The following is an 11037-nucleotide window of genomic DNA, read 5'->3' as shown; positions in this document are numbered from 1 at the left end:
CTCACATCAGGACTAAGGGAGGCTATAGTATTTAAAAAAACAAACAACAACAACAACAAAAACTTCCCCAAAAGTCCCCAGATCAGTTCTACAAGTAACTTCAGATAGAATATGATGGCCAGTGACCAAAAACAAGTTCATTCCATGTAGGAGCTGCATTGACTTCAGAGAGTGAACAGCTTAGGAGTAGCCATACAATCCGAAAATGTTTTCTTTCATCCCTTAATATGCATAGAGAAGATGAGATAATGAATCTTGCCTCTTCTGAAATGTGTTCTCTCTGCAGAGCTGGCTTTTCCCGGGAGTCTAGTGCTGTCCCTGAAGTGGAATCATGATCCAGGGAAATCTTTTCCACTGCATTACTCCCATAGAACCATCTCCCAATGCACTTTATATACCAGTTACATTGTAAAGTAAGAAAAGAATACATGAGTTACATTGGACATCTGTGCAACATAGCTGCCTTCTATAAAATGCTTAAGCCAAAATATGTTAGTTTAAATGCAAATTCAATGAATTCAGATGAATTATGCCACCAGTCACTTATGACATAATTACCTCACATCTGGGAATCCTGTGAAGGTACTGTCTCCAAAGTAAGATGTACACAAATTAGATAAGGTAACTGTACAGAAAATCTGGCCTTTGCCATTGGAATTTGTCATCACATAATGCCATGTCTATCCAGAAAGTCTTATTTGGGATACATAGGTAAGACTGTTTCACTTTTCTTGAAACATCTAGCTTTGTTTTATTTGGGTGGGGCACTCATTTGTCACCGAATAACTTTTAAAAAATATTCATCCATGGGAATGAAAACTTATACTGTAGAGCTTACATGAAAGATTCCCCTGTAAATTACCATACCAACTATATTTATACTGGAATGGAAACTACACATGTACAATATAGTTCTTTGTAATAAATTGACCTGGTTGAAAGTCCGAATATTTTGGTGACTGATAATATGATTTTGGACACGTTACTTAACTAGTTAGAGTCCTAGTCTCCTCCATATTAAAATAACAACTCTTCAGTAGAATCATATGGATTGTATAAGACAATGTGTGCAGAATGTGTCACATCATGAAAGCAGGTGATCAATCAACAACTAACAACTCTGGGAAAACAACATGCTCTACTAATTCAGCTCCACTCATGGGACCAGGAAGACTCTAAATATCTTTTCTTTTTACCTGTGAAATCTAAGTCTTGGCTTCTTTAAAATAAGGAAAACAGTTATAAGCTTAATTTTGTTGTAAAATTGAAATAATACATTTGAAACTTCTTGTTTTAAAGCAAGATCTAAGTACATACTTCATTACATATTGAGACATCAGTTCCAGTAAGGTGAAGAACATTAACATTGTTGAACTCTTTTATCATCCCCAAAGAAACTCAACCTTCAGAATAAAAAGAAAGAAATTGAGAGAGTGTTGTAAGTCAAAAATGGGAATCACTCATTCCCTAAAGAGACCTTGGATAAGAACCTTGGACAGGACAAGATTCTTTCCCTATCTCCCCAGATATAGCATATTTTTCTGTGGTGCCTATTACAGATATATTAAGCCCAAAAGTGTCCTATCCTAAAATATTCATTAGCCATAAAACTTTTTTTCTCCTTTATAGCTGTCATGGGTTTAGAAATAAGTTGTCTCCCCCTAATCTGGGCTCATTCTGGTGTGGTAGAATGTAACAACTCTTCCAGTATAACATTGTATGACACTAGCTTTCATCGGTCTGGTCTGAAATGCTTTCCTCCTGTAAAATACCTTAGGAATTGTGTTATGAAATAATCAAGCTTTACTATGTTATGTAAAAATCTTGTTTTTTTATCATTACTGTGTTCTCTTTGATTTTTTTAAAAATTGAGGTTCTTATTAGATAAACAACTTTAATAAAAAGATAACATGTGCTACAGAAAAGTCTAAAAATCAACTTTGATAATTTTCTGCCACAGAAGTTACTTGCTTAATGATCTTAGAGAAAGATTTTAATATTTAAAGATTCAGGCTTTAATCTGGAGGAAGGGACATTCTATTTTCCTAAAATGGCAAGATGGTTTTGGAGGATTTGGAGTTAGAAAGTTCTGGGTTCAAAAGCAGCACAATAGGCAAGTTCTTTAACATCTCTAGGATTTATCCATAGAACAGTCATATCTAATTTCAGCATGCAAGGGTGGGGGAAAGACAAGAGGTAGACCTAGTGTGGCTGCATTGACACTCAATCTGCTGTCACCAAGTCTCTATTCAGAAACTTTGAGTACCTGTCTATTCATCACAGGGACATAAGACAATTGTGGACTCTGACAATTTCATAACAGATGTGGAGAAAAAAGTTGAAACTTGCCTTTTTTCTGTTTTGAAAGTGAAAATCATCTAATTAATTGCAGGGAAATTTATTTATTTAAATCATAAAGATGCTACAGGTATACACAGAGAATGAAACAAATTCATAGCAAGGAGAAAGAATTTACAACAACCCACTTGGAACTGTGCTGGATAATCTTAGACACATAGAGGTTTAACTTCCTCTTAGTAAAAATAGATAACTGCTTAAAACAATAACGTGCAAAGAAAACATCTTTAGCAATATGGATAAGTCAAATATTTCATAAGCATAGCAAGGAAGATTGCTATAAAATCACAAGTAACTAACCAGGCTTTCCTGCCTGTACATATATTCACAACATACATTAACACAGAAAATTAAATGAAGGGGAATTACATCATAAATTTGGAGATATCACTTTAAGGACACAACTAACATTTTAAATGTATGTGTTTCTAAGAAAATACAAAAGGAATATTCATGGAGGGATATATCTCTTGAATAAAGTAGAGTGGATATCCATCAGGATAAGGGCAGGAGTCAGGCTATGGGGCAAAGCAGAGAAAATATTCAGTAATATAAAGACAAGCCTTGCCTTGATCAAGCATGACTGTTATTAGGAAGGATACAGGCATTTAAATTTGGATGCAAGGTCCAACAATATCATGTTTAAATATCTATAATTCATTGTAGACAATGCCTGTGCGCTTTCTAAATTCAGTAATTATTAGCTGACAAGTATGCATGTTTGAATAGTGTAAATATTGAGAAAATCTTTTCAAGAGCTTCAGCCAGAGTTCCTCACCATAGAAATAATGGCGTGTGAGAAACAAAATCCCTTTAATGATAGGAAAATCTATGTCTACTGCTTTTCACGATGAAGAAATGGAAAGTGAAATGCAATAAAGGAAAGTAGACTTCTAAGGTTTACTCAGTGAGTTGATACCTAAGCAATACCAAGAGGGTCTTACAAAAAAAATAATAACTGGCTCATCCTGGCCCCTGCTGCAAGAGAGAGGTGGAGGGACTAACCTGGAAAGCCATGTCATATGTGGTATGGCAGGGTTGCCTTCCCTATAGAAACTGCTGGTTGGAGCTCAAAGGGGCTCTGGACTCAAGAACAGCTTCCACCATGCCTTCATTAAAAGTCTGCACCATTTGTTGTTCCATTATTAAAATTATTAAGACCGTCAAGATCTTACAGATGTACATATTTTATGGGGCCTCATTTCAAGTTCAGCTCCTATTGGAAATCATTCTGTCAGTAAAACAGGGAAATAAATGGGGACCCTCTCAAAGTCACAGGACCTACTGCTAGTCTCAGATCTACAGACTACTATTTCTTTGACTTTTGAACAGCCACTAAGTTATCTGGGTGTCATTTTACTCATCAGCAAAATAATAACAATATTAATTCATGTCACAAAGCATGGAAGCAAGCACAGATGTTCACAGTTAATAAAATGTATGAAAATAAATGTATTACCATGAATTATCAAGTTTTAATTGTGTGAGTTATATTTTCAGAGTGGAAGTCTCATGTCACAGAAATAAAATCCCTGGTTATGCTGATGGAAAGGAATTTCTTCATAATCTAAGTTGGATAATTATAAATTTGGTTGTACATTCGGGAACTCTAAGTTAGGAATTTCCAACCTGAAGTAGTTGGTATAGAATGAGGAAGCTGATCAAATGGTCCAAATGGCACTGCAGAGGGTAGAAGAAGCAGAGATTTTGCTGGAGATTGAAGCTCCTTCATGAGTAAGGGCAAAAGATAGTTTAACACATCTGGTTTTATTTTCTCATCCAAATAAGACTGTACACCTGTCCAGTAAAATTATTGTCAAGAATCTATAAAATATTGCAAGTAGAAGGTGAATGATAGCAATGTCTTTCAAGAAATAAAATATGAATGTTTTGGTTTTCTTTAAAAGCTCCAGGTGGCCAACTTAATATGAGCTATTTTCATGACAATCCTGGATAGAGTAGAAAAATGGTCAACAAAGAGTAGACGGTGTGATGATGCAAGTCAGATCTGGGCCATATGGCAAGAAGGGATTTTAGGAATGCAAAATTGCCATGACTCAACATATAGAAAATGAAATGTAATCTCCTTGAGCAATCAGGACAGAATAAGAAAAGAACACTACATTTTACTTGATGTTTGAAAGCTTCTTCTGGAAGCAACAGAAGTTTAGTGACAAATCTTCCTCAAAACCTCCAATTGCACAATTTTGTCTTTGGCATAAGGCATATGTGCAATCATATGACAGAAACTCCACTTACAATATTCAAAACCAAGCCCATAGTCAAAGTATAAAAGATTTACCTACACTAATGAGTACTGCCACATAAATGGGGTAAAATAATGAAGATTTGTAATGGTACATAAAAGAGTGATGGGAAGAATTTCCTTATCATATTTAGTAAAAGCACAAATTTGTCAATTATTTAAATAAATGTATATGTGTGTATACAAACAGAAAAACAAATAAATATATAAATAAAATGCATGCATTATGCTAGGTAAAGTTGATAATGATACTGGCAAAAGGCTTACATTATTTAGCTTTTTCTTTTTTTTTTTTTTTTTTTTTTTTTTTTTTTTTTTTTTTTTTTTTTTTTTTTTGGTTTTTCGAGACAGGGTTTCTCTGTGTAGCTTTGCGCCTTTCCTGGGACTCACTTGGTAGCCCAGGCTGGCCTCGAACTCACAGAGATCCGCCTGGCTCTGCCTCCCGAGTGTTTTTATGTGCTAGAAACTGCTCTTCTCTATTTATAGGGAGAAAACTACTTAATCTTGTAAATGCTCTAATGATACATGTAAATTTTTTTCATGTTAGGGTTAAGAAATCAAGGCCCAGAAGCTTAGATTTAGAGGGATAGATGATGGATGATAGATAGATAGTTAGATAGATAGATAGATAGATAGATAGATAGATAGATAGATAGATGGATGGATGGATGGATGGATGGATGGATGGATAGATAGATAGATAGATAGATAGACAGACAGACAGACAGACAGACAGACAGACAGACAGACAGACAGATAGATAGATAGATAGATAGATAGATAGATAGATAGATAGATAATAGAAGAGTAGAGTAGAGATACAAGAAAAAATCAAGGAGGAACAAGAGCAAGTAAGTAATGTTGTAAAAGACAAATCATATTTTCTTTAATGTAAAGAATTTAGGGGTGTGTGTGGGTGTGTATGTGTCTGCCATGAAGAAATGGATGGAGACTATTTGAAGATTAATGGAATAAAGAAGATAGATAGATATGGGGAGTGGGGAGGAGGGACAGGGTAGAGAAGGAAGAGCATGAAAATAAGAACAGGTTACCATGATATATATATACCATGACACATATATATTCTATAATGAAACCAATCATTTTGTATGCTAAATAAATTGCCATCAAAAGGAATTGAAGCACAAAGGAGTTAGATAAGTTGACCAAAGGACCTGAAGTAAAAGATAAGATCACTACTAGACTGAATATACTTGTAATTATTGTGTAACAAATACTGCAAAAATGAAGTGTAGTATATTAAAGATGATACCTTCTGATCTGGAGTGATAAAGACTGAGGTAAAATGAAAAACTTTTAGATATTAGTACTATCTGAATAGACCATTTTGTCTTGCTGAGTAGTCAAGTATCAAATAATAAGAAAATTTTTAGGATGTGTGCAATAAGTGATTAGTCAACACAAAGAGTAGGCTATTCATTTCCATATGCCTAGGAGGCTTTTGAGAGAAGATGACTAAACTGTTACAAGTGTCTAGAGGGCTAAAAGGTCAGGGAACAAACTGTAAAAGGTAACAGAATCCAGGTCCTAAATGAGAATTAATATGTTGAATTGTTGGTTGATGGAGGTTCATATTTGAACGAGATGGTCATCTAGTAGGTGTGAGTGTGTTGACACAGAGGAACAGACATCTTGGTCTTTTTTAAATCTTAGGAGCATGTGCCTCTTATCTTTACAGAACATTTCAAATTTACATCAGAATTAATCAGAAAGAGAAGTTTTAAAGAAAAAATATGTTCTATAAAAATAAGATCTAATACTTCCAAAACTAAGAAAAAGATTTTATCCTTCAATTCTGGTTTCTTTACAATTCACTCTTATCTTCTGATAAACAAACTGTCAGCATTGAATCCATGGCCAAGAATAACCTCACCATACTAACTGAATTCATCCTAATGGGCTTTACTGACCACGCTGAGTGGGAGATTCCCCTCTTTCTGGTGTTTCTCAGCTTCTACCTTGTCACCATCCTGGGGAACTTGGGCATGGTCTTGCTCATCCAGGTAGATGCCCAACTCCACACACCAATGTACTTCTTCCTGAGCCATCTCTCTGTGTTGGATGCCTGCTACACATCGGTCATCACCCCTCAGATCCTGGCTACACTGGCTACAGGCAAAACAGTCATCTCCTATGGTCACTGTGCTACCCAGTTCTTCTTCTTCACCATCTGTGCAGGTACAGAGTGTTTCCTACTGTCTGTGATGGCCTATGATCGCTATGTTGCTATTAGCAACCCACTGCTCTACACTGTGGTCATGAGCCCTCAAAGATGCTGGTGTTTGGTAGTGGGAGCCTATGTCTGTGGAGTATCAGGGGCCATCTTAAGAACCACATGTACCTTCTCCCTCTCCTTCTGTGAAAATAATCAGATCAATTTCTTCTTTTGTGACCTTCCACCTCTGCTGAAGCTGGCCTGCAGTGACACAACAAATGCTGAGATTATCATTGTCTTTTTTGGGAACTTTGTCATTTTAGCCAATGCGTGCATCATACTCATTTCCTACCTGCTCATCATCAAGGCTGTCATGAGGATGAAGTCTTCAGGTGGAAGAGTCAAGACTTTCTCTACATGTGTCTCCCATCTCACTGTTGTTGCTCTTTTATTTGGGACCCTCATCTTCATGTACATACGGAGTGGTTCAAGAAAATCCCTGGAAGAAGACAAAATTGTGTCTGTCTTCTATACTGTGGTCATTCCCATGCTGAACCCACTAATCTACAGTCTACGAAACAAAGATGTAAAGGCTGCCTTCAAGAAGGTCACTGGTAGATGCCAGATGTCCCACAGCATACAACACTAAGTGAGAAGATCTCTTATGTGAGTCAAGTTTTTCCAGAGTACCCTAATAGACATCAGATGTTGTACCCCAAAATAGAGAAAAACTAGACAAGTGAGACCAGGCAAGGAAATACATAAATGTGGCAAACTTGACCAGGTGGTGGTGGTGCATGTTTTTTATCCCAGCACTTGGGAGACAGAGGCAGGTGGATCTCTGTGAGTTTGAGGCCAGCCTGGGCTACAGAGTGAGTTCCAGGAGAGGTGCAAAGCTACACAGAGAAACCCTGTCTCAAAAAAACAAAAAAAAATGTGGTAAACTTTTTATGTAAAAATTCTACAATGCTTTATTCTTGTCCCTATCTATAACTTTCAGTTCATCCTGTCACTATGATTCTTTAGAGAATCTAACTAAGGCCAAGGGATTTAGAGTTACATCAGCTGACCACAATTCTCAATGCCTTTTCCCTCTTCTCTTTGCTGCTCCTAACATTACTGTGCTTTCTATATCAAAGAATTCATCTTATCCCTGTGAATTGGACTAATTGAACTTTTTCTGTGTTTCTTTTAATATGTCACCCAAAGAGTCAAAAAGTATTGTACAACAGAGGCCTTTCTCTTCATTGCAGTGTCTTCTTACTTGCTCAGGTCAGGAGAACTTGCAAATGTCTTGCTAGTTAATACCCACTAGATTTCTGATTCCTTCTTCCATGTTATAGTGATATCATTGAGATGAAGTTAAAGGTTTACATGTATGAAGGCCTCCACAAAGGCCAAGTGTATGTTCTGAAGGACACAGGAATTGCTGATTCCTCTCACCCTACTGTCTAACTTCTGAGAAGTTCTCACCAGGCATTGTATAAGTACTGAAATTTTAGAGAGGACAGAGACGCAAAGCTACACAGAGAAACCCTGTCTTGAAAAAACCAAAAAAAAAAAAAGCTGAACTTAGTCCTACCGTGAGAAGACTTCCACAGACCCCTAGAACCACTTTGAACCTTCCTCAATGCATGAGTTTATTGTGTGCATTTTTGTTTCTAGCTCTGAAATGATCAGCTCAAACTGCTCTGCACGTTTTAACCTTTGGAACATTCTTTTAAATCCTTAGATTGGGTGTAAACTTTTATTTTTTTACCTGGTTTGAAAATGAATTTAACTCACTGTAGTTAAATCAGAATTTCTCTTACCATTATATTGCTTCTCCATGGACATTGTCCACCCTTCCATGTGATTCATAATCTTATAAATAAAGATAGTACATGTTAATCTTAAAAAAAAAAAAACAGAGACATATACACAACTGAACTATATATTTCCTCTGGCATCAAAGATTTTTCTGAAGTAGTTGTATCTCCTCCATCAAGCTGTGAAACCTTTCAAAGCAAGGTGTATTCCTTAATTTCTACATGTAGAGATGTACATGTAGAATGTACAATGTACATTCGTTCTTTCATGTCCAAAGTTCAAAACAGACAAGCTTTAAATCACTGCTTTTGTAGTAATCTGTAAATGATATGAATGATCATCTTAGTCACTCTATCAAGCAAATGAAAATGTGGCTAGATACAAAAGTTCCATGTTAAAATTATAAATTAATAGAAATGGGTTAATTTATAAGAACTAATTAGAAACAAGCCTAAGCTAACAGCTGAGCTTTCATAATTAGTAATAAGTTTCCATGTCTTTATTTGTGAGCTGGCAGCCCAGAGAAAAATTTGACTACAATATTTAATTAGTTGTATTCCCCAAATTTCTATTGTGTTTTTTAAATTTTTCATTTATTTAAAAGTACCAAGGTCTTTTGATGTCTTATTTATCTCATTATTCACAAAATATGTTCTTGGTTGTTGATTACCATATGATCAGAAATGATACCTTGTTAAAGTTTTTGAGATCTCTTATATAACTAAGAGTATACTCTACCATGGTCCACGTTCCATGCACATTCAGAGAGAATGTTTCTGTATGTTTCTTTGGGAAGTGTATCTGTAGTGGGCAGTTAGACCCTCTTGTGGATGCACTGTTACAAATCCATTGGATCCTTACTGTGTTATAAAATTATTAAAAGAAATGCTATTAAAAAAGAAAAAAAAGAAAATATTTACTTACTTTCCTGTCAACCCTGTCAGGCTTCCCCTGTAACCTATCTCCATATCTTTGTGTCAGTTGATGACACCCGGAAATACTTTTCAACCAGGGACCCCAGTGGTACACTGGCCTAAGCCTCCAATAGAAAACTTTCACTAAATTTCCAGTTCTCCATTACACTCTGTTCAGACTCTTAGTACTATATCAGCATTCTTGTAGGATCCTCTCATCCCACTCTACCTCCATTCCCTGGAAAATCCACTTCTTAGTGCAAATTTATGGTAGACCTAGACCTTTAATCCTTGTATATCTAGACTGACTCTTTTTCCTACTGCAGCCTGCTTGAAGGAACCCCTTCCCCAATCATTATCAACCCCCAGGGACTCAACATCTTGGTGCAGAACAGATGTCCTTATCTCTTTTCCACAACCTCTCTGAGCTTTCCCCCTAGATCATCTCTATTCTTTTCTGCTGCTCACCAAGTGGCAGAAGCAGTCTCTACTGGGGAACTCAGAGCCACTATGATTGCCTGGGATCCAGAGAGAGCAACAGCAATCAAAGAACAGAATATCCAACAAGCAAACAAACAAATACCAAAGGTTAATACCAAGGAACACCCCAACATAAGAGTTCTAGATGCTTAGAACTCAGTACAAAATCACAAATATGAACAGCCAAAACAATGTCTCCACCAGAATGTGGTAATCTTAATATAGTAGATCATGAGAAATGCAATCTAGCAGAAGCACAAGACAAGGACCTCAAAATAGCAATCATTGAAAAGTTCAAGGACCTTAAATATGATATGAATAAGTACCATAATGAAGACCATGAAAATACAAAGTAAGAACTGAATGAAATAATAAAAATAGTTTATGATATGAAAGAAGAAATAGAATAACTGAAGAAAATCCAAGCATTAATAAAACTGGAAATTAAAATTTTAGGAAGCCAAACAAAGTCCTCAGAGCTAGGCCTCACCAATAAATTGCAAGATAAAAAAATAGAAGATTTCTGGAATTGAAGACAAGATAAAAGAAATGGTTACCTCAGTCAAAGAAAATATTAAATCTAAAGAAAAAGTGGACTCAAATGTACAGAAAACTTAAGACACTATGAAAAGGCCAAATCTATGAATAATAGCATTAGAAACAGGAGAAGAAATGGAGGTCAAGAGCACAAAAAAACATTTTTAACAAAATCCTAAAAGAAAATTTTCTCAACCTAAAGAAGGAGGTGCCTGTCAAGGTACAAGAATCATGCAGAACATCAACTAGAAAGGAAAAGAAATGAAATCCTATGACACATAATAATAAAAACATTACATGTACAGAATGAAGAAAGTATATTAAAAGATTTACAGGGAAAAGACCAAGTAATATATAAAATCAGTCCCTTTAGAATAATGCCTGGTTTCTCAATGGAGATTTTGACATACAGAGGAGCCTGGATAGATGGTCTGAGAGACCAGACAAGCCATTCCAGACTATTAGACCCAACAAAACTACTAATCACATTCAACACT

At 35.9% G+C, this 11037-nt stretch overlaps 1 protein-coding gene across 1 annotated transcript; it reads left to right on the top strand.

Moving 5' to 3' along the window:
• The first annotated feature begins 6498 nt into the window (after positions 1-6498).
• Positions 6499-7449, top strand: LOC128095177 (olfactory receptor 9I1-like). The gene has a single exon (XM_052713949.1). It carries the CDS (start codon positions 6499-6501, stop codon positions 7447-7449), a length of 951 nt encoding a protein of 316 aa, XP_052569909.1.
• Positions 7450-11037: the final 3588 nt, after the last annotated feature.

This window comes from Peromyscus californicus, unplaced genomic scaffold, assembly GCF_007827085.1.
Source record: "Peromyscus californicus insignis strain IS unplaced genomic scaffold, ASM782708v3 Scaffold_4__1_contigs__length_199733344, whole genome shotgun sequence".
Classification (NCBI taxonomy): domain Eukaryota; kingdom Metazoa; phylum Chordata; class Mammalia; order Rodentia; family Cricetidae; genus Peromyscus; species Peromyscus californicus.
The sequence above is the reverse complement of the archived record's forward strand: the minus strand, read 5'-3'. Positions and strand labels throughout refer to the sequence as shown.

What these genes read in the sequence shown, in the direction of transcription:
- LOC128095177 (XM_052713949.1), top strand. Translation starts at nt 6,499, where the DNA reads ATGGCCAAGAATAACCTCACCATACTAACTGAATTCATCCTAATGGGC.